Here is a 23,419-nt window from a genome sequence, read left to right as displayed (position 1 = left end):
GAGACCCACCAATGGCGGGCGGCTGCCTGGGTCCCACAGTGAGCTTGACTTGGGGCAGCGCGGAGCTTGTTTACAAAGGGCAAGGTGACTTGTGTGGGTTTGCAGACGGAACTAAGCCCCTGAAGCCAGGTCAGGTAGAACGATCCTGTTGTGACACATTGGTTTACCAGTGGCACCACGTGCCTGGCTGGCTCTGGCAAATTACTTATGTCAAACTTACAAGGGCCTCTGCACCTCTTAAGGACATGGGTTCCAGACTCCACCAGGGTAAAGCCTATTTCACGGTGCAGGATAACCATGGCCCTGCGACAAAGAAGCTTAGCTCGGCAGGCAGGGAACTAGCACTCTTCATGTGGCTTTCCTTGCAAATCCCATCTCCCGTGTCACATGAGTACTCTGCTGTTGCCGTGGTGAATTGGTATTATACTGTGACCTTGATTCTGAGCAGAAATGTACGTTGCCTTGACCATGATTAGACAAAACTGGTTGTCTAGGAAACAGCACAGTTCTGAGGACAGGAAGGGCTAGATCATTCTTAGCTTTGACTGGAAGCCGCACAGGGTTACGTTGTACCCAGTGAGGTCTCGGCTTTCCTCTGGGGCCTCTTGGCTTCGTGTTTGTGTGTGTGACACAGAGAGAGGGAGAGAGAGGGGCGGAGAGAGAGACAGAGGCAGACGGAAAAGGGGGTAGCGCTAGCATCCCTCTGTACCCTGGGAAGTTTCAAGCCAAGACAAGCCTCTGCAGCTGTTGTTTGGAAGTGAAGGGGGCCGGCAGCACCCTCTCCCATCTCTTACTGGGAGGCTGCTGGGGAGGGGAGCAATACTCCTCGATACTTCTGGCCTCCTGCCCATTCCCTATCATCACCCAACGTGGCTCCAGAGCTGGGGAGGCGTTGCACCGGGGGAAGCCCCTACTGGGCTCTGGGACACAACCGTTTCCCATAGAGGGTGCCTGTCTCCATCTATGAGAAGCTCCCCCACATACTCACACTCACACACACACACACACACACACACTGCGCCAAGGGCCGATAGATGTAGTTTGTTGGGACTTGAATCTGTTTCTTTCTCCACCTGAACCACGCATGCTACTCAGAGCTGGCTTCCCAGGCCAGCCATGAAAGCCACCTTGACCTAGAAAGAAGCCTTGGAGGATGGATGCTACCAGCCTGTGGGCACAGATGCCAGCGTGGCAGGGGAGGCAGTTCCCAGCAGGGCACACTGAGTGAGGACCCGGCAGAGGCTGCGTGCAGGGTGATGTCCTCCTCAACCTGTGCCCTTCCCTCTCCCAACACGAGAGCAGCCCAGGTTAGGAGCACATCCCCCGCCCCCTGATGGACACACCTGCTGACCAGTAACTCCCATCCAGTTGCCCAGGCTGAAAACCTCCCCATCATCCTTGACTCGTCTCTCTTCCTCAACCACAAGCCCACACCCCTCTCCAGTCCATCAGGAACCCTTGTTTCCTCAGCCCCTCGGTGGACCCCCAGTCCAGCCATCCACCCCTTTCCATTATCCCTGCCGATGACTCCAGCCCAGGCCCCATCCTCCCTCGACTGACAAACGCACGCAGGGAGGGGTACAGTGAATACTTCTCAAATAAATAACTGAGCAGGACTCGCTTTATTGAAATATTCACTTTATCAAGGTAGTCTGGAACCGAACCTGAGATATGTGATGTATGCCTGTATTATACTCATTTAATTTGATTGGGAACAAAGAAAAAGAAATCACAAGAAACCTGAACTTGTACTAAATGTTTCTTTACAAGGAGTATTAGTTCCTAAAAGATCCCACAAAAGTTAAAGAGTGAAATTCTGAAAAATGCTAAGCTTTTTGAAATATTTGAAATATTATGTTTTGGGTTTTTTTTTAACTTTAATCTTTATTTATTTATTTATTTTATGTCTTAGGTCATGCCTTGCATGGCATGTGGGATCCTAGTTCCCCAACCAGGGATCAAACCTCTGCCCCCTGCTTTGGGAGCTCAGAGTCTTAACCACTGGACCGCCAAGGAAGTCCCTGAAGTATTATGTTAATGATATACTCCAACACAGTATCCAATGACTCTCTGCTCTAACAGATGAACAAATCATTCCACACTCTTCCTCCCGCCCCCTCAGTCCTCCACGTCTGGTTTTGGTTAGATTATTACTTTTACATTGTCAAGATTTCTAAGATTTACGTTCTGTCCTATAGTAGGATAAGCATGAATGCATAATTCCACAGTTATGGAATATTAGTTCTGCATATAAATGGATTCAGTGGTCAGGATTGTTCTTCCATTTCTAAGTTCTTTGCTTCAATTCATCTTTTAGTTGGCTAGCCTTTATTTTTCAGTGGTAATTTTAACTTTCTGCTTTTAGACTTGAAGGACAAGTTGGATGAATGGAACATTCTCGGAGCAAACTGTCTTTTCCTCAGAAGTTTGGAAAACTTTTCCCACTGGCTTCTGGCACTGAGAACTGATTCAGAGAAGTCTAAGGCCAGCATGACTTTTCCCAGGAAGATATTCTTCTCTTGATCGTTCTCTTTTTTAGGAAACCAATTATGTATGTGTTGCATCTCCTTTGTTATCTCCCAGATTGTCGTCTGTTCTCCAATCTTCTACTCTCTCCCATTTTGTATTCTGTGATTTCTTCAAGCCTAACTGCTATGTCCCCAGGTGGCCATTATGTACGTGGTCTCCTTGGTCACATTTACTTGGATCGTTATTGCTCTCAGTGTGGCTTTCATCTCAGTAATATTTCTATTTTTCTCTTCCAGTTCTTTTCTGAGTTCTGCTACGTTCCTTTCATTTCCTTCTACCTTCTTATAGTCTCTTCTTTGAACCCTACATCTCTTCTTCAAATTTTATTCTGAGCAATCATGTTTTCTAAAGCTTTTTTGCATCTATGGAGTTTTGGGGTTTTTTAAATTTGTTTTCTTTTGTTTTTATCTAGAGTCTTCCTGTATTATTCGTGTAATTCCCCTTGTGATGTGCTTTTCTTTTCCTGTTTGCTTCCGTTCCTTTCCTCCTCTTATTATTTTTGTAATTGTTGCTGTTTCCATTTTATGTATAGGGCCCATATTGGGCTGTGAATGCCCTTGATTTTGCCAACATGTCCACATCTTCTCCCTGGGTCTCCACAGTGACATTCCACTGCTCCAGTGCTCTGTGTCCTTAATTTTCATTAATCTAACCAGGTCTTCCGGACTGTAACCTTGGACTTTGGGGCAGTCTGATTCCTGCTCCAGTTCTGAGGATGCATTGCTGGCCCAGCTTGCTCCCTATCCCTGACCAGACATAGCAGTGTTTGGTTGGAGAGCTTCCTAATTTTTGGTCTGGTGTTGTAGCCATTTTTCTCTTTGAAGCCAGGCCAGCCCATCATTTTTCTGTTAAACTGGAGAGGGGGAAAGCCCAAGGCTTTGAAGGAACTTCCTTGCTTAAGTCGGTATCTTTCACAGGCAGCTAAGATTCAGGCAGGGGCACAGAGCACCCAGCTCCACCAGCTCACAGGCTCTCGACTGGGGAGGGGCCCAGGCTGGGAAGACCTAGCCCGTCCAGGCTGAGAGCTGCTCTATGGGGAAGAAGATGGGTGAGAACTGTCACCCAGCCCTGCCCTCCGCCAGCCATCATACTTGTGAGGTCATATCCAATGTGTCTGTTACACGTCACACTAGGCCCCTGGGAGATGTGGCATGGCTGAGAGCCAGCCCTCAGCTGGCCGCCTCTCAGGGGCCTCACAAGGGAGCTGAAGACTAGCATAGAAGGAGATGTCTGATATCCCAACATGGCTGGGCGTGGCGAATGGGCTCCAGCCCTTTGATGACCAAGTCGGGGGTCTTGGGCAATCCCAAGGCTGAGTGGTTCCTTAAACCGTGACCCAGGCCATTAGATGGCGGACCTTCCCAGCTCCCTGGGCAGAAGTTAAAGAGAAAGTGGCCCGAGGTAACTGCTGAAAGGCAAAGGCAATGAGGACTGCGAGGCACCCCAGGAGGACAAAGTGAAGCAATGGGCAGCAAGGAACCAGCAGCCTGTGGTCAACCCGAACCTGGGACCATAAGGAGCAGGGAATCCTGGGAAAATTAGTTGCAGTTTACCCCAAGCGACACGGTACACTTGACAAGTGCTGTCTCCCAGCTGGGGATGCCTCACTGCTTCCTCCACCCCTCCTCGCTGCCCCTCTATGTGCACCTGCAAACATCCACCTTCTGCTTTAGAAGTACACGTGTGCCCTTGGGTCCCTGAGCCCCCCAGCCCTGAGAGCACCTGTGTCCATGGGCGCCAGAGGGCAGGGCTCGGCGAAAGGATCACTGAGGGGAAACTGCTGGGGCCTGACCTCTTGGGGACCCCGCAGGGCAGCACTGCCCTGTAGCAGAGCTGGCAGCCAGCACGAGTTCCTGATGCAGCCCCCATGACAAGGTTCTCGGATCCCCCAAGAGCTTGGAATGAGCCAGATGTCTGGAACGCACCAGATGGAAAGACTGACAGCTTACACGACGATGATTGAAGCAGCCTCTCCAGCCCAAAGTGTTCAAAAAGACCAGGCTTTGGGGTCTGCAAGACGGCCACTGGAGTGCAGGCTCACAAGCTCCCTCAAGGCCAACCTGAGCTCAGATCCCTGCTCACCCAGAAGTCGCTGGCTCCCTGGGGGGCCTGGCTGCCAGCAGAGTCCCTGGAGCCCCGCTCTGGTGAACTTGTCCCCCAAAGCGCAGTGTGACCACTAGAATGTGTCTGCAGAGCAAGGCTTAAGCTCCCACACCAAGCCCCTGTGGGGAGCTGCTCAAGACCAATTCCACAGTGTCCCCCCAAGGGACCGGCACCGAGTTGCCCGCCCAAGCAGCCACTCCATAGGGGGAATCTCAGTGGCCATTTGCCAAATACAGTCTCCCCCTCTGCACACAGGGACTGGGCTGGCACCAAGATGGGACTGGAGCCTGGAGGGGGCACCAGCAGCGTCTGCCCGGGGCTTCAGGGAGAGCCGTCCACACAGTGAGCTGGCAGCCCTTGGCTGCAGAGCCATGGACATAGCCCTGTCTGCTGGAAAGGGCGTGGCAGGGGGTGGAGGGCGCGCCACTCTGTGGGCCTCTGCCAGCTGCCTCGGGTCCCAGCAGGACCAGGAGGGGCTAGAAAATGTGGGCTTGGACTGCGGGCCGGAGACGGAGAAGGAAATGTGAAAGGATGTCAAGGTCTGTGGAGACGTCTCTGGCCACTCCATGTGGGACATGAGTACAGCACCTGAAGCTTCGGGGAATGGAGACAGGGCAGGACACTGGGGACAGGGTCCCCCCACAACCAGTCTCCTTGGCCCCCTCAGTTGGAAGGAGTCAGCTGATGTGCTCTTCCTCCAGTTCACGGGGAAGAGGGAAGCCACTGGAAGTCTCAGAGAAAGTAATTCAGCCTGAGAGAGAAGCCACTCTGCTCCCACACTCACTCACATGTTCATAAAAGCACACACACTCACACACACTCACACACCCCCCACACAAAGTCACACACACATTCACACATATTCACATAAACCACACACCCACACACATTAACATGGACCACACACACTCACCCACATATACGCCACGTGTGCACACCCCACACTCACACACACACACTCACTGAAGCTGTGCCTCGAGACTCCCGATCCCAGGGCCTCGCCCGCGCTCCTCACAGGCTCGTCTTCACTGCGGAGCAGGCGCACCCAGCTGGCAGGAGGCACCAGCTTGACCTGGGCCTGGATGGGCTGCTCAGGCAGCGGCGCGCGCCCTGCCTCTGAGCACAGACCACAGGCCCTGCTCTCACCATCAGACTGGCTCCCCCTCACACTTCAGTTCCAAGAGACAGGAGGCGAAGACCCAGCCCCTGACCCCATTCTCCTAGGGCCCCGCACCTTAAGCCCCCCCCCCCCCGCCCCGCGCGCCTGCTTTCCCCCAGACTCGCCCTGCAGGCATTAGCCATGACCTTCCAACCCCCAGCCACCCAGCAGGAGCCTGGGGGCTGGGGGTCCTTTCGAGGCGTGTCGTTGGGAGGCCCTTGTACCACTTGGAATCTTTAGTCATCACATCTCACTGTGGCCAATGGCAGCGCAAAGGGAATTAGCTGAAGGATGGCAGGTGTCCCATCAGCATTCGGGGAGGGCTGGAGAGCCAGGCCTGGAGGCTTTGCAGAGAGGAACAAGGCTCCGAAGCATGCCACGCTGCTGGGCTGGTGAAAGCACCCCTTTGGCTCCCTCCCTCCCACCACCGAGCACAGACACTGTGGTTTGCACCACCCCTGTGGGACTTGGGTGCTGCCATGACCACCATGGCTGCCACCGCTTCTTGAGAAACAGGTCTGATTGCCCCCGCCACCACCTGCCCACCCGAGTGGGATCTATGTGGCCCCTGCTCTTCCCAGCTCTGAACCCAGACTCAGTCGGCAACGGGTGCATCTGACTGATGGGTCCCAGTCCTGTGCCCACGCCCTGGCTGCGAGGGAAGCTGGGAGACTGCACACCTGGCATCTTCTGCTCCTCTTGTGGGCGCTGTGCTCAGCCTCATAAACTAGCAACGTCCCGGGACAGAAGGAATGAAAAGCGTCCACTGGGCCTGCCTAAATGGTCCAACAGCTTCCCACTGCCCTTAGCATGAAACCCAGGTCCCCCCATCCCTGAACGTTACCACTTCAGAGAGCACCCCTGCCCACCACCCCGCGCACAACTGTGCCTTCGCCCTGTGCGTGACACCAGTCTGGTCCTTTCTTCTCGAGAGCAAATCTGTTTGCAGCTGGAGGTGGTGTGGGGATGTTTGTGCCCATTCTCCTAGAAAACGCACGAGTGTCCAGGCGAGATTTCCAGCTGCTTGGTGAGTGCTGTCACTGTTGTTCCACAGGGAGAGTTTCACATTTTAGGATCCCTCAAGTTTAAGGACATTTGGGCTTTTTCAAAACTCTATCAGTCGAATACTGGCTTTCTCACCAAGGAGGCTAGAGACCTCCTGGCACGACAGCTCCTTGTTTCGGGGCCCCACGCCGTGCATCATGCACTTTGAGCGGTCCTGGATCCCAGGAATTGGATGCCAGTGGCACCTGCCCCCAGTGAAGGAGAAAACCAGGATCACCCCCACCCATTTTCAGAACACATAGGACACATGACCATCCCAGCATGAGAACAAATTGAACCCCAAAACTTTACAATTCACCTATGAAATGGAAGAAAAACCCTCACCACCTCTGGGTCTGCATAGTGCCTACCCTACCCTTTCACTGGAGAGGTGTCCCGTGGGTGCTGAGCAGGAATCCTACTCTGGACCCCCGCCCTCACTGCCAGCAGCCCTTTCCCTCCATTGCCCACAGCAGAGGCCAGACTCAGCTGAAACTTTCAGGGAAATTTATTAACCAAAAACGTTGACTGAAACCATTGAACAGAGGGCATGATAACACAGAGAGGAACTTCTAACAGCCACCGGAGGCCACGGGTCCCGGCCCCCCCCCAGGGTCCCCAACAAAATGCCTCCGCTACACCCCACCCGGCGGCCCTCCATCCCCCCACTGTCTCCCTTCCTCAGGGCCCCGCGGGGGGACGATGGCTAGGGTGTGAGTGTTGGGGGGAGGGGAGCGGGGGCTGGGGGGCTCCTTGACACCTGGGTCCCTCTGGGACCTACAGGGACACATTTGGGCTTGCCAGCGCAGGGAGCAGCCTGCCCCAGGGGACACTGAATAGGGGTCCCCTCTCGGGAGGGAGGCCCAGGCACCTTGAGTGGCCCTTAACATGGGGCCAGGAGGCTGCCTGGCCTGGCCTCCCCCTGCCGCCAAGCCTGGGGGCCCCGGGGCCTGCTGAGACTACTGGCCTGAGGAGGACCCCGGGGGGCTCATCTCTGCAGCCCCGTCCTCATTTCCCGGCACTTCCGGGATGGGCTTGAGCCCCTCCTCGGGGGGCTCCTCGGCCTCCTGGCCTCCTGCCTGGGCGAGGCCCTCTGGCTCCCAGCCCGGACCTCCTGGGGCCACCGGGGAAGCACTGCCCACCCGGCCAGGCATGGGGGCCCCGGGGGCACCTGAGGGTCCTGCCTGACCTAGGCCCGCAGGGGCGGGAGCACTTCCGTCTTCCTGAGTGGCCGCGGAGGCCTTGTTGGTCTCCCCAGGGCCAGGGGCTGCCCTGGCGGCACCATGATCTTCAGGGGCCGCCTCGCCAGCCTTGGCAGTGCCGGCAACTGCCTCACTGGCCTTTTCACGCGCTGGGTGGTCCTCGGCGCTACCTTCCTTGGAAAGGGCGGCCTGGGCGGCGGTATCTTCACCGGCCGGGGAGGCCTTGGTGCCATCTGCAGTGGTGCCCTCGGTGATGGCCTCATGGGCCGGGGCGGCCTGGGCGGCTGCTGCCAGGACTCCCACGTCCACACGGGCCTCTTCTCCCCCTGGGAACTGCTCACTGCTAGCCGGGTCGGCCTCCCAGGCCTCGGCCTTCTGGACGAGCCGCAGCATCCCCAAGAAGCCGGGAGGCCTCCGCATCAGCCGCATCCTCCTCAGCTCCTTCTGGAGCGTGTCGTTCAGCCGGGCCCGCATCAGCACCTGCCGGGCGCGCACCTGGTCCGCCGTGGCCGGGTGGATGGCCCCCTTCTCCAGGGCCGACTGCAGCAGGCCTTCCAGGCGCATGACGTACGCAAAGAGAGTCTCCTGGGGCCGCTGGGCACAGGTCACGACCTTCAGCCGAGCGCTCACCCGGGGGTCCTTGTTCCCAAACCCCTGCACCAGCGCGGCCAGGCAGTCCTGGGCAGCCAGCTCGGGATCTTCCGCCAGGAGGCCGCACAGGAGGTCCAGCGCGGGGCCGCGCAAGCTCTCCACCAGCCTCCTCCTCCTCTCCCTCTCAGACACGTGGCGCCACAGGTGCAGCATGTCGTTGGCCTGCTCCAGCCAGCTCTCAAAGGACTCTTCCCCGTGGCCCGGCTCTTCCACCCCCGAGAAGGTTCCCAGCTCCTTGTAGCCCATTTTCTCTAGCACGGGCTGCAAGGCCTGCCTCCACTGCTGGGTCCAGGGCCCTGCCTCATCCATGGCGGCTGCCGCTTCCACAGCTGCTTTCTCAGCTGCAGTCATTGCCTCGCCCATGGGTCCTGCCATATTCAGAAGTCCTGCCACGCCTGCAACATTTCTGTCCCCTGCAACTCCCTCATCTGACACTCGTGCTTCACCTTCAGCTCCTGCTTGACCCTCAGCTCCTTCCCCACCTGCAGCTCCTGCCTCACCTGAGGCTCCCACCTCACCTGCACCTCCTGCCTCACCTCCAGCTCCTGCCTCACCTGCAGCTCCCTCCTCACCTCCATGCCCTGCCTCACCTGCAGCTCCTGCCTCACCTCCATCCCCTGCCTCATCTGCAGCTCCTGCCTCACCTCCAGCTCCCGCCTCACCTGCAGCTCCTTCCTCAACTCCAGCTCCTGCCTCACCTCCAGCTGCCACCTCACCTAAGGCTCCCTCCTCACCTGCAGCTCCTGCCTCAACTCCAGCTCCTTCCTCACCTCCAGCTGCCACCTCACCTAAGGCTTCCTCCTCACCTGCGTCTCCCTCCATAGCTGCGGCTCCCGCGTCCCCTGCAGCTTCCTCCTCACCTGCAGTTCCTGAGTGACCTGCAGTTCCTGCCTCACCTGCCCTGCCAACCACTGCTTGTCTCTGGGGCTGTGCAGGGAAACTGGGTCTATCCTGTGACTCAGCATCAGGGGCCTGGGGCAGGCAGACCACAGTCCAGGGCCCCCCCTTGCCTGGTATTTGGCGGGGGATCAAGCTTCGATTTAAATACTCAGCAAACTCGACCAGGGCAACAGTCGACCCCAGATCCTTTCTGTAGACCTTGCCCAGCACTCGGTACCTGCCCAGGGAACACAGGGCAGCCTGCACAGCCTCCTGGAATTCCTGGTCTTTGCAGTCGTCCGGGATGCCCAGGATGAGCAGAGATCGCTGAGCGTTCACGCCCATCCACCTGCACCAGTCCCGCAGTATCGCCAGAGCCATTGCCATCTTCGAGGACCTGAGGGTGGGGGGAAGCGATCAAACAGGTGTGCACAGACTGTTGAAGTGTGGGAATCGGCCTGTGGGTGCAAAGGGGAGAGAAGCATGTTTGTGCCACACAGCCCACCCTGCTGCCCCCCACAGCAGCCTGGAGCACCTCCCTGCCCTGTTCTGTTTGTTTGACTTAAGGAAACTTCTTTCTGATAAGTTAGATTTCTTCACAAGATAGAAGGCTAGGGACTTCCCTGGTGGCGCAGTGCTTAAGAATCCACCTGCCAGTGCAGGGGACACAGGTCCGATCCCTGGTCCGGGAAGATCCCACATGCCGCGGAGCAACTAACCCCGCGCGCCGCAACCACTGACCCAGCGCTCTAGAGCCCATGAGCCACAACTACTGCGCCCACGTGACACAACCACTGAAGCCCACATGCCTGGAGCCCGTGCTCCGCAACAAGAGAAGCCACCATAATGAGAGGCCCGTGCACCGCAACGAAGAGTAGCCCCCGCTCGCCGCACCTAGAGAAAGCCCGCGCACAGCAACGAAGACTCAACGCAGCCAAAAGTAAAAATAAATTCTAAAAATAATAATAAAGAAGCACTTCTTGTATATGACTCAAGAAGCAATAATAAAATAAAATAAAATAATTTTTAAAAAAAGATAGAAGGCTCGTCACATTTTCTCCATTTCTGGCCTCAGTTTTAGGAAGCTGCCTTTCTCCCAAGGGATTTTTCAAGTCTTCAAATTTTTTAGCATAAACATTTCCATAATATCCCTATATTCTCTTTGTAATGTACATCTGATCCGTAACGTTAGCCCTCTTTCATTCCTGACATTGGTGATCAGCGTTCTTTCTATTTTTCCTTGATTCATCGCTCTAGGACTTTCTCAGTTTTCTTGCTCTTTTCAAAGAAGAGCATGGCTTTGTTCATCGTGTCCATAATTTGCTTTCTATCACTGATTTCCTCTCTTAGCTCTCTTATTACTTCATTTTATGTTTCCTTTGCTCTTCTTCTTCTAGCACCTCTAAATGGGCTGTTAGCTCACTGATTTTATGTCCTGACTCTTCTAACAGAAGCATTTAGAGGAATACAGTTTCCTCCTGTCGCTTTTTGCTGCCTCCCACTAATTTTGGTAAGTTGTGTTTTTTGAGTATTCACTTTGAAATATTTTCTAAGTCCCTCTGTGATTTTTTTCTTTCATCCATGGGTTTCCCAATATTTAAAGATATATTATCATTAGTACCATCAAATAACATTTCCCCATGATGAGAAAACTTATCATGTAAAATTGCAATACTGTTCAATTTATGGAGACTTTTTTACAACTCTGGTATGGCCTGTCCGGGTGAATGTGCAAAGCACCCTCGTAAAGAATCTGTACTCTGTGTGGAGGCCAGGGCCTCGCCCCGCCCACCCACCTCTGCAATTCCTGTGCCACCCGGACAAAGGCGACCTGGAGCTTCTCGATGCCTCATGCAGTGGGCCAGAGCCCCTCCCTGGACCCCCACAAATCCATCTGCCATGGCCAACAGCCTCCACCAGATCACAGCAGCCCCAGCGCCTGCCCTCTCAGCATCACTTACGCCCCTCGTGGCCAGGCAGCTCTGCCCCTACGCACCCCCCCCGACCACATCCCCCCATACACCCTCCCCCACCCACCAGCTGGTGGCACTCGGCTCTGGGACCTGAAAGCCGGGCGCCCCCCATGCTTAGAGATCAGACTGCCTCTCTCACCTCCCCACACCGGGGAGTCCTCCCCCGAGCACCCTCAGAGCCAGGGGCTCTCGCCTCTCGCACCCCAGACGCAGAGCCCCCCCCTCTTGCCCCCGCCCACCCGGGAGCCGGTGCCCCCTTCCTGCCACGAGCGTCCTCCCCCCACCCCACCCCCCACCCCGGCGGGAGCTCCCCCAACGCCTACCGCACCCGCGCCCGGGAGTCCTCCCCACCGATCCGCGCCTCAGCCAGGAGTAGCTCCGCCTTCCTCCCGCCACACGCAGCAGCCGTTAGCCCTCGCCTCGTGTCTCGGCCCGGGGAGGGGGCCCGAGAGTCCTCCCCATCGACCCGCGCCTGCGCCAGGAGTAGCTCCGCCTTCCTCCCGCCACACGCAGCAGCCGTTAGCCCTCGCCTCGTGTCTCGGCCCGGGGAGGGGGCCCGAGAGTCCTCCCCATCGACCTGCGCCTGCGCCAGGAGTAGCTCCGCCTTCCTCCCGCCACACGCAGCAGCCGTTAGCCCTCGCCTCGTGTCTCGGCCCAGGGAGGGGGCCCGAGAGTCCTCCCCATCGACCTGCGCCTGCGCCAGGAGTAGCTCCGCCTTCCTCCCGCCACACGCAGCAGCCGTTAGCCCTCGCCTCGTGTCTCGGCCCGAGGAGGGGGAGTGGCCTGCCCGTCGCATCCTCCCCACCCCCACAGCCAGTCGTCCTCTCCTCTGGCCCCCAAAGCTGGCCCCACCCGCCCAGCAGGAAGCCCTCCGCTCTGGACCCCCCCCACGCTTAGCCATTAGCCCCACCCCGGCAGCCAGCGGAGCTTCTTGATGCCTCATGCAGCAGGGCAGGACCCCTCCCTGGACCCCCACAAATTCATCTGCCATGGCCAACAGCCTCCAGCTGATCACAGCAGCCCCAGCGCCTCCCCTCTCAGCATCACTTACGCCCCTCGTGGCCAGGCGGCTCCTCCCCACACCCTCCCCCACTACATCCCCCCATACACCCTCCCCCACCCACCACCTGCTGGCGCTCCGCTCTGGGCCCTGCAAGCCGGGCGCCCCACAATGCGTAGAGATCAGACTGCCTCTCTCACATCCCCACACCGGGGAGTCCTCCCCCGAGCACCCCCAGAGCCAGGGGCTCTCGCCTCTCGCACCCCAGACGCAGAGCCCACCCCTCTTGCCCCCGCCCACCCGGGAGCCGGTGCCCCCTTCCTGCCACGAGCGTCCTCCCCCCCACCCCACCCCCCGCCCCGGCGGGAGCTCCCCCAACGCCTACCGCACCCGCGCCCAGGAGTCCTCCCCACCGACCTGCGCCTCAGCCAGGAGTAGCTCCGCCTTCCTCCCGCCACACGCAGCAGCCGTTAGCCCTCGCCTCGTGTCTCGGCCCGGGGAGGGGGCCCGAGAGTCCTCCCCACCGATCCGCGCCTGCGCCAGGAGTAGCTCCGCCTTCCTCCCGCCACACGCAGCAGCGGTTAGCCCTCGCCTCGCGTCTCGGCCCGGGGAGGGGGAGTGGCCCGCCCGTCGCGTCCTCCCCACCCCCGCAGCCAGTCGTCCTCTCCTCTGGCCCCCAAAGCTGGCTCCACCCGCCCAGCAGGAAGCCCTCCGCTCAGGGCCCCCCCCACGCTTAGCCATTACCCCACCCTCTGCACCCCGACTCCAGAACGACCCCACCAGCCACCCCGGCAGCCAGAGGTCCTCCCCTCAGACCCGCACACTGGGGGACCCTTTCCCCAGCCCCCCTTCAGCCCGCTGCCCTCCGCCGCCCCTCCCCCACTCCCCATCGAGCAGCCCGTACCCCTCCCCCCACCCCCACTCCTTCCCAGCGCCCCCGGTACCTGCGGAGTCCAGCCCCCGGCAAAGCCCCCGCCTGTCTCCTGACTTTCTCTGACTCTGTGGATGACGCCGGAGTCCCGCTCAGAAGGGGCTGAAGAGCTCCTCTCAGCACTGCAGCCAGGAACTGTGCAGCCGACTGTCCCAGGCACTCTGTGCGAACGCCACGTGGGTTTCCGGGTGCTCCCGGAAGCCCGAGGAAGATGAGGGAGAAAGATCTAGACGTCTCCTTACACAGAAAGTGATTGGATCAGAAGAGCACGTGAGGAGGCGCTTTGCTACGGAAGCAGCAGTAGCCACGCGCACTGAGGGCGTGAGGTCCCAAGGCTTGGCGCCTCCGGAAGCAAAAGACACGCCCATTGGCCTTCCACCAATAGGAAGGCCTCCCTGCAAGGCTGCGGAGTGGGAGGAGCAAACTTGGAGATGCAGAGCCCATGGTGGCACATAGGTCAATCTGTCTTTACAGGTGGGTTTCTGCTGTGATTGTTAATGTCATAAAGCTATTCTTTTTTCTTTCTCTTTTTTTTTAATTTTTTAATTTTATTTATTTTTTTATACAGCAGGTAATTATTAGTTATCCCTTTTATACATATTAGTGTACATATGTCAATCCCAATCTCCCAGTTCATCACAGCACCACCCCCCTGCCCCCAACACTTTACCACCTTGGTGTCCACACGTTTGTGCTCTACATCTGTGTCTCTACTTCTGTCCTGCAAACCGGTACACCTGTACCATTTTTCTAGGTTCCACATATGTGCATTAATATACAATATTTGTTTCTCTCTTTCTGACTTCCTTTACTCTGTATGACAGTCTCTAGATCCATCTACGTCTCTACAAATGACCCAATTTCGTTCCTTTGTACAGCTGAGTAATAAATAATAGTAATAAAGCTCTTCTTTATATGGACTGATTTCTTGTCTAGTTGTATCAACTAGCCATCTTCTCACGTGGCAGAAGAGGATGAGGCAGCTGTCTGGGGTCTCTTTTACAAGGGCAATAATCTCATTCATGAGGGCTCCCTCCTCATGGGCTAATCACTTCCCAGGGCCCCACCTCCAAATCCCATCCCTTTGGTAGTTAGAATTTAACAGGTGAATGAGGGGGACAGTTTCACAAATATTCAGTCCATAGCACTGTCTGTCCAACTATTTTTGCTTCTCTGTTCCCTTTTTCCTGCTGAGATAATCAAGTTTTTCATTTACATTTTAACTTCTCTACTGCCTTTTGAGGCAATTATCAGTTTTCGCTAAAACTTTACAATTCACCTATGAAATGGAAGAAAAACCCTCACCACCTCTGGGTCTGCAAAGTGCCTACCCTACCCTTTCACTGGAGAGGTGTCCCATGTGTGCTGAGCAGGAATCCTACTCTGGACCCCCGCCCTCACTGCCAGCAGCCCTTTCCCTCCATTGCCCACAGCAGAGGCCAGACTCAGCTGAAACTTTCAGGGAAATTTATTAAAGGGAAATATTGACTGAAACCATTGAACAGAGAGGAACACAGAGAGGAACTTCTAACAGCAACCAGAGCCCACGGGTCCCGGCCCCCCGCCAGGGTCCCCAACAATGTGCCTCTGCTACACCCCACCCGGTGGCCCTCCATCTCCCAACAGTCTCCCTTCCTGAGGGCCCCACGGGTGGCCTCTCGCCAGGACGATGGGCGCTGGCAATGCCCGCTCCCCCTAGGGCAGCCACTCCCCCTCTGGCCCACATGCCCGGGACCTGGTCCTGTCCTATGGCGGGAACAGGACAGTCCCACAGCAGGGCATGCACCACTGAGCCGACGATGGTGTGTCCCGAGGAACAACGGGGTGGCCTTCAGTTGTACTGCTAATTACTTTCACATTTCCAAGTAAATTCCTATTCCAATGCTATGTTATCTTGTTCAGGATCACAAAATAATATGGGAATCTTACTATTTGTTTTACACAATAGCAAAACTCTTGTTGTTGAACTGAATTAGTGCAAATACATGTGTGATTAATGTCATTCACAAACTTAGATACTGAAGCTTATTAAGCCTTCTTTTAAGTGGAACAATATTTGAAAATTTCCTAAAGAAAACAGAGATGAAATTCCATGTCATCATACACAACAGGAACCCAAAGATGCTGCACACCGGGTTCCCCCGACAGGCCCAGGCCCTCTTCAAACTCCGAGCGAAGGATCAGCCTCCCTTCCTGCCCCACGGGAGAAGCTGCTGGACGTGGGCCTGGAAGGAGCCTTGCTGCTGCTCTGGCTCAGGCCCCCTCTTCCTCATCGCTCACAGCCTCTGCACACAGGGATGGGAAGGACCTGGGATCCCATCCACTGACCCTGAGCAGATGCTCCAGGACCTGCCACTTGCTGGTCTCCGCGTGGGCCCGGGGACCCCACAGGAACTCGTAGCGGGCGGGGTCACAGAGGGGCACCTGCCGGTACTCCAGGTAGCCCTCCTGCACCCACACTTTGGTGAGGAGCTCCCTGGGCTCTCCATAGATGCAGTGCTGCTTCCCTGCATACACCCCCCTGAGGCTGAGCAATTCCCAGACCTCCTCCTCAGGGGCGCGGTCACCGTCCACGGTGATCTGGCACAGAATCAGCACCAGGAGGCCGGCCTTGGGCATGCTCTGCCCGTCGCTCAGCACTGCATCACAGGTGAGGCCCAGGGTGGGGACCAGGACGTAGGTGCACTCGTGGGGGTGCACCTCCTTCACGTCCACGCCAAACACCAGCTGCATGCACTTGGAGGCTCGGCTGAAGACCACGGGGAAGTGGTCCCGATGGTCACGGAGGACCATATTCAGCATCTCCACCTTGGAGAACTGCTCCTTGGTGCGATACTTGAGGAGCAGGAACGCCACCAGGTCAGCCATCAGCACAGTAAGTGCCTCCTGGGGCAAGGACTCGGCACAGGCGGAGAAGGAGGGGGCGACGGGGGAGGAGGAGGACGAGGGGGATGCGGCCTCCTCCCCCGCAGCCCCGAACAGCTGCGCCTCCACCGGGCCCTGGGCCTGGACTGGGGCCTGAAGGTCTGCCTCAGGCTGGCGCAGCTCGCTCATCTCGACCAGGGGCCTGATGACTGGGGTCGGGCCGCCGACGGGAGTCTGGGCAGAGGTGACAGATACGGACCACGGACCTGGGGGAGAGAGGGGGTGTGAGCGGCCTCGGCGGAGAAACGCACCCTGGGCAGCTCTGACGAAGGCCACTTACAGGGCTCGCCTGGAGGGGTGCCCTCGGGCCTCACAGGGGCGCTCCTCCTGGGCGGCCTGTCCCCTGCCAACCTGAAGAAGGAAGCGAGGTGGCTCCTCAGGGTGCAGCCAGCGCAGCCCCAGGTACCGACCGGGGCTGAGAGGGGTGTGGGGAGGTGTGGTGACTTGGGCCTTGTGGGGTCCCCTCTGTTCTGGGAGGGGGAGCCCCTGGGTGCACACTCAGGGCGCGCACCTCACCTTGACTCCTGGCGCTGCCTGGGCCTCCTCTGCTCTGTGGCCTGAGGATACGTGCCTCAGACCTGGGCCTTCACCTCCCGGTTCCTGGAGCCCCTATAAGGGGAATGGAGGGGGCACCTCGGGTGTAGATTGTGGCACAGCCCTGGGCCCCTCGGTGCTGGTAGGAGGGGTGGGCCGGACTCTGTGAGGTTCCCACTGTCCTGGCGTGGGTGGCCCCCTGTGTGCTCACTCAGGGCAGGACCTCCCCTTCCCCCTGGCAGGGCCTGGGCCCTCTGTCTGCTGTCCTGAGGCAAAATTCTCAAGACACATTCCCTGCGCTGAAAAGAAGGGCGTGAGGACCTCCACATCTGGCCATGGTGCCCAGGGGTTAACAGGGCTCACAAGGGACAACCAAACGCCGTGGGGTCCATCTGTGCTGGGACGATGGGCGGTCGGCTCAGTCTCCACCTTGACACCCTGCAGGGCCTGGGACAGCTCCCTCTGCTGACTGTGACTCATCTCCTTCAGCCAAGGCCTCACCTCCATAAGACACCAGAAGAGGAAGTGAGGGGCAGTCCATGTACCCACCTATTCTGGGACACCCACGGCTGACAAAAGGGGCAGGGCCGGCTGGGCTCCAAGTACTCTGTGAGGAGGGGTCTCCCCAGTCTTCTCCATGACCCTTGCCAGGGCCTGAGGCCAGACCCCCACAGCAAGGCTCCCGCCTCCCTGAGCCCACCCATCTGGAAATGAGGAGGGGTCAGTGAGACAGGTCCTGCCTGGGGTTTCCAGGGCTGACCGTTGGGTCAGGCCAGATTTCTGTGGGCCCCCCTTTGTTCCGGGGATTGGGCTCCCCTCAGTCCTCTCTCGGGGTCCACACCTTGACACCTGGCAGATCCTGGGACTCCTCCCTCTGCTGACCTGATGTTTCCCCTCAGACCAAGGTCCTCCCATCCCTAGACGAGTCCATCCCCAACCACGTGGCAGAGGTGAGAGCCTGCAACGTCAAGTCAGCCCTGCCCGGGACCTCCCAGGGCTGTCGGCAGGGGCGGGGATCAGTGGGGTCCCCTCTGTCCTCCCTCAGGGTCCTCAGCTTGAGCTCTGGCAGGTCCTGGGACGCCCCCTGTGTTGACCCAAGGCCGGACCCTCACGCCAAGGCCTCACTGTCCTGAGACCCCCGGTGGGAATCTATGGACAGCACATCAGGCCACCAAGCCCAGGGCTTCCCAGGGCTGAGATGATCCCGCTGGGTTCCCTCAGCCCTCCCTCGGCTCCTCACCTTCCCTCCCAGCTGGTCGGGCCCCCCCCTCTGCCCACCTGTGTTTGGTCCCCTGAGGCCCAGGCCCTCCCCAGCCAGGACCCCTGAGAGGGAAGCGGGGGTCGGGGGTGGCGCTTATTCCCACAGCCCTGCCGGGGGTCTCTCAGGGCTGACAGCAGGGCCGACCTGGATGCCTTGCGGCCTCCGAGTCCCCCTCATGGTTGTACCTTGACTCCTGGTGGGGCTGGGCTCCTTCCCTCTGCCGACCTGGCCCCGGCCTCCCTGCCCCAGGCCCTCCCCTCCCCCTCCCAGGGGGATCAGTGCACGTTGCATCCGGACAGCATGCCGGGGGGGGCTCCCAGGGCTGTCGGAGGGCCGCAGATGCATCCCCTGGGGGCCCTCAGTCCTCCTCTGCTCCTCACCTCGACTCCAGGCAGCACCTGGGCCCCTCCCTCTGCCCACCTGAGACTGCGCCCCGCAGACCGAGCCTCTGACCCCCCGAGATCCCTGAGGAGGTGGGCGGCGGAGTGGGATGGGCAGCCTGACAGCCCGGCCCGGGGTGCCCCAGGAGTCCCAGTGGGGGGGGGTTGCATGCTGGGGGACCCTCTGTTCCGGGCCTGCTGGACCCCTCCATCCTCACTCAGGAGGGTCTTCCTCAACCCCTGAGAGTAAGGCTGCAGTCCCAGCACAGATGCTGGATGGGGGGCTGCCGCGCCCATGACCGTGGGGGGAGCACAGAGAACCGCACACCGTCCCCTTGGGGCTCCTCACCAGCCACCAGACTTTGGAAACCTGTTGTTCCACAAGGTTTCTTTTCTACACGGAAGAGGCTGTGTTGTGGGATTTGGGGAAGTCCTGTTGTTTTCAGGTTGTCTAACTTTACATTGTCCAGTGAAATGATTTTTGTTTTCTGAACCGTCTTTTCTAGTAAACAATACATTTTATATCTCTACCAAGTTTACTTTTAGAATATATATATATATATATATATATACATACATATATATGTATATATATAATTTCATGAAAGAATACCTACTCTTACTCTCTGTGGTTCACTCATTAATCTATTGTCTGGTTGTGTGATGGGGTAGAGTGTTTTCTGCTCATTGGAAAGGAAGGTGGGTGTCTCACTTCCTTAGCAAAGCATTCATGTATTCCTCTATGGAGACAGTGTCAGGATGGGGACTGTCCTGGATCCCTGGCATACACCAACTACAACCATAGTAACAAGGTGGTCTTTGGGCAGGTGCAAAATTGTATCCTGAAAGAGGTAGACCAACATTAACAACAGAAAGATATGTTTGTCTTGTGGTGATGTAGGTATGCCACTCAGATCTCCAGCAAGAGAACCTATTGTAGGGGGCATAGTTGCTTGCCAGCCCCAGTTGAGTTTGCAATGAGGTCACACTTCCCCCTTGGGCTGCTCTCATCCAATGATTCAGCATGGCAGGGATAGTAGTGTTGGCTTGTTCCAGCCTGAGCAGGACCAGAGGGTTCAAATAATTATACGAGCAGATAGCTCAGATCCCCATATCACCCACTACAGTTGCACCAGCACCCCTTCCCCAGCTTGCACCTATGACCATATAGCGTTTCTTTAGGCCCTGGCTGGTTTAAGCATGAGCTGGTGCAGTATGTGGGTACAAGTTGAAAATGGATAGTGGTATTGAAAGAGAGCGGGGACGGAAAATCTTCCTAATAGGCAGAGATTTAAGCAGTGCACCTGGCCTGGGGTGAAAATGGGCTGGCTCCTTGGTTGGGGCTAGGAAAGGAGAGGATTTGAAGAGGCCCCCTAATGAACAGGGTCTTGCCTAAAGCCACACAGAGAATTCCAGACAGAAGGGAGGGCTGGGGTCCACTATTTCCAATAAATTTTTAACCTCCGTCCCTCATGTGATATTAAAGGGAGACTCTCTAAGAAGATGATTTGTAATTGAAATTGAGAGATTTACAGTCAAGGATGCAGAACTGCATTCTATTGTAGCAAGTCTTAGCCTGGCCATTGGCAGAGTTTATGTTCAAATTATGGCCCTTGCTCACTGTACAGTCCCTGAGTTGCTTCTAGACCATTGGAGAGAAACTTGAGTCCCATGAGGAATAGGTCCTCATCACCCATTACTTATTTTAAAAAAATTTTATTTATTTTTTTGGCTGCATTGGGTCTTCGTTGCTATGCACAGGCTTTCTCTAGTTGTAGTGTGCAGGGGGCTACTCTTCGTTGTGGCATGTGGGCTTCTCATTGTAGTGGGTTCTCTTGTTGCGGAGCAGGGGCTTTAGGTGCGGGCTTCAGTAGTTGTGGTGCGTGGGCTCAGTAGTTGTGAGGCATGGGCTTAGTTGCTCCCTGGCATGTGGGATCTTCCCGGACCAGGGCTCGAATCCGTGTCCCCTGCATTGGCAGGCAGATTCTTAACCACTGCGCCACCAGGGAAGTTCCCCCATTACTTTTTTTTTTTTGATCTTCACTTTCTTTTTTCCCCATTTTCTCCTATTGCTATTAAACATATCAGTATAAAAAATGTGCTTAACGTTATTAAAAAGTAAAATAATCCTTCCTGAATCCTGTATACTTTACTAATTCCCTTGAGTGTCTTATCAGGAAGGGAGCTTGGGAGAGACCTGGTTGGGGGAAGTGGCACCATGGCAGTACTAAGGGGTCCTGGGAGGCCCTGCCAGGGCTCAGAGGCAGCTGAGCCAACATGGGAGGCTGGGAAGAGACCTTGCTGAAAGCCTGGAGAAGTTGTAGCAAGGGTTCTTTCACCCTGAGAGTTAGGGAAGCTGTAAATGGGGAGGGAGACCACATCCCCCTTCTCTTACCCCATATCCATTAAGGTGGTTGTATAGTTGGTGGGTAGCAAGTTACAGTAGGACCATTCAAGGGTCACAACTCCACCTGGGGTTGCAGGCCAGTTTCAGAACCTGAGTTATTGGCAAGAAATTATCCAGCAGAAAAGAACTCAGTAGCTAAGGGCTTACTCCAGACATACTGTGAAAACTACCCTTTTACCCCCAACTGCATTTTCTCTTTCTGTATGTCCCTGTGACAACACCAGCCCCCAGACCCTTGGGCAGATCAGACCTGTTGGGTGTGAATGCACAGCTCTCCTGTCCTGCTTTGGGTACAAAAGGGACCACAGAGGAGGGGACATTAGGTCTGGGTTCCTGCTGCAACGCCAAGGTTTTCAACAAAAGGTGCTTGGAGGCGGGCACACTGACAAATGTGGGCCACAGCAATGACCTTCTGCAGCATCAACAGGATGTTTTAATGTGACTCTGCAAACTTTTTAAAACCTGAGCACACCGTTCTTCCCACCTCTACAGGGCTTTCTTGCTTTTTATTCTGCACATCCACATTGGTAATGGAGATTTTTAACAATTTTCTTTATGAAGACCTTTCTCCCCCAGCCCCCCACCCCGAATGGAAATAAGTGTACACATTGTATTTGACACCACAATGACTTGCCGTGTTTTAAAATTTTTGTCTTAAATAATTAGAATGATTTGTGCAAGAGCATAAACTATTTTCAACTGTGACATCATTATTTCCCCTCCTCTTGAAAACTATGGATTCAGATATCCCAGGGTATGGGGAGGTGGGTGTGCAAAGCTGTGGGGAGGCAAAGGTGATGAATGGAAGCCAGAGGCTTCCTGGACCCAGATGAAGGTCCCTTCCAACATAATAGAGAGGAAACGCAATGACTCATATGTATGCGTATTTGCAATTATATATATTTATTTTCCCCTTTTGGCTATTTACAAACCTTTATTTCAGCATATTTTCAGAAGCATAATTTTATGTTTCTTCATGTTTTCCTTTTTAAAAGTCAGGATTGGTCGAGGTCTTTTTCATGCAAAAATGTGCATTTAATGAGGACAAAGAGGGAACTGGGTCATCTTGGGGGCTCTCTGCTGCTCTGGGCCCTTTTGCCAGACAGACCATCCAGGACACATGGGTCTTGGTCTTCTTTCTTGATTTTCACTGCCTGGGCCCAGCACCACTCCTGAAGACCTGCACGTGTGTCGTTTTACTGTATTTCATCTGCTTCCAGAATGGCACTGCCTTGGCTACCCTCTGAAGAATTCACTTCCGCTGATGACTATTGAACCCGGAGATGCAGTCCGGCAAGATGGTGGGTACAAAGTCTTACATATGTTGAGTCAACAGAGGTGACCCTGACCAACTGGGGGTATTTCATAATTGAAGTATATCAGGGAGACACTGTAACGCCCTCCCCCCTCCCTACCCTGAAAACCTAACACTGATAATAAAGATTTCGTATTGATCACAGGACACGATACAACCTACACAAACACACTGCACTTTCAGTAGGACAAGTCACGATTTCCTTTGGTGGTCATCACCACAGCAGGGTACCATGCAGGTGGATAGCTTAGTGAATGCATTCATTAGTTAATAGCTCAAAGGATGAGCTCTTTTATGTACAGAATAAGGAAACTTCATTAGGAATGGCCACAGTCTCAGCAAAACTCAGCTCTAAAGGTGCAAACACTTTGCAGCCTTGCTATTAACAAGATGACATGGATTGTAAGAATACATTTGACAAGCTCCAGTAAGACCCAAGAGATCATCTGTTATCTCTGCAAAGGTGCCCCACAGTGGCACATGCAAGAACTTCGTAGGAATCGTGTCACACATCCCCACAACAAACTGACACATTAAAGACACAGAGGTCTCCTTCCCGTGGTAGTGGTAGAGGAGCAATATTAGGGGGAAAAGAAAGAGAAGGTGGGTAGACGAATAAAGTCCGGGCTGCTCCATCCCAGACTAAGCAAGACCCTTCCCTCTGCCCAAGCTCCAAATTCTCTGTCACCACAAACACTCTCTGATTGAGTTAGTTGGTGTGAGATGAGGAGTGGGAGGGGATGTAGGCAGCCAGCTGGAGGACGACGTGCTTGTACAGCTGGGGGCAGCTAAGGGTGGGGCTCAACCACGACACTGATGACAGAACACACAGAGAACGAGACAGGGGAGATCTGGCAATTTTCAGGCTAAAACGACCAATTCTATGGCAAACTCAAAGGTTCAAGTTTCTGATAAGGTGTCATTGCCAAACCTCCGCCTCACCTTGACACTCACTCTCACACAGTGTGAGTCGCAGTAGTTCAACTGCTCTCATTGCAGCACACTAGGGCAAGGTATTCTTTTTTAAAAGTATAATATTATATCTAGCTACATGGATCTGTAGAGAGATTTACAACTGGCCTCTCTGCCCTTCCTCTGCGCTCTGAAGACTTCCTGAGCATTTCTG

General features: G+C 55.8%; 3 protein-coding genes across 3 annotated transcripts; 1 reads left to right on the top strand and 2 right to left on the bottom strand.

Moving 5' to 3' along the window:
- Positions 1 to 7,794: 7,794 nt before the first annotated feature.
- LOC118888399 (paraneoplastic antigen Ma6E-like) lies at positions 7,795 to 9,948 on the bottom strand. The gene is made up of 3 exons (XM_036839348.1): positions 9,806 to 9,948; positions 9,243 to 9,255; positions 7,795 to 8,892 (listed from the first exon to the last, which is right to left on the bottom strand). The coding sequence occupies exons 1-3, from the start codon at positions 9,946 to 9,948 to the stop codon at positions 7,795 to 7,797; spliced, it is 1,254 nt and encodes a 417-aa protein (XP_036695243.1).
- Positions 9,949 to 12,529: 2,581 nt separating this feature from the next.
- Positions 12,530 to 13,537, top strand: LOC118888398 (vegetative cell wall protein gp1-like). The gene has a single exon (XM_036839347.1). The coding sequence runs from the start codon at positions 12,530 to 12,532 to the stop codon at positions 13,535 to 13,537; it is 1,008 nt and encodes a 335-aa protein (XP_036695242.1).
- Positions 13,538 to 15,724: 2,187 nt separating this feature from the next.
- LOC118888397 (melanoma-associated antigen 10-like) lies at positions 15,725 to 16,565 on the bottom strand. The gene has a single exon (XM_036839346.1). The coding sequence runs from the start codon at positions 16,523 to 16,525 to the stop codon at positions 15,725 to 15,727; it is 801 nt and encodes a 266-aa protein (XP_036695241.1). The 5' UTR covers positions 16,526 to 16,565.
- Positions 16,566 to 23,419: the final 6,854 nt, after the last annotated feature.

Source organism: Balaenoptera musculus, chromosome X (genome assembly GCF_009873245.2).
Source record: "Balaenoptera musculus isolate JJ_BM4_2016_0621 chromosome X, mBalMus1.pri.v3, whole genome shotgun sequence".
Taxonomy (NCBI): Eukaryota; Metazoa; Chordata; class Mammalia; order Artiodactyla; family Balaenopteridae; genus Balaenoptera; species Balaenoptera musculus.
Note: the sequence above shows the minus strand (reverse complement) of the source record. Positions and strands in the feature narration are given on the sequence as shown.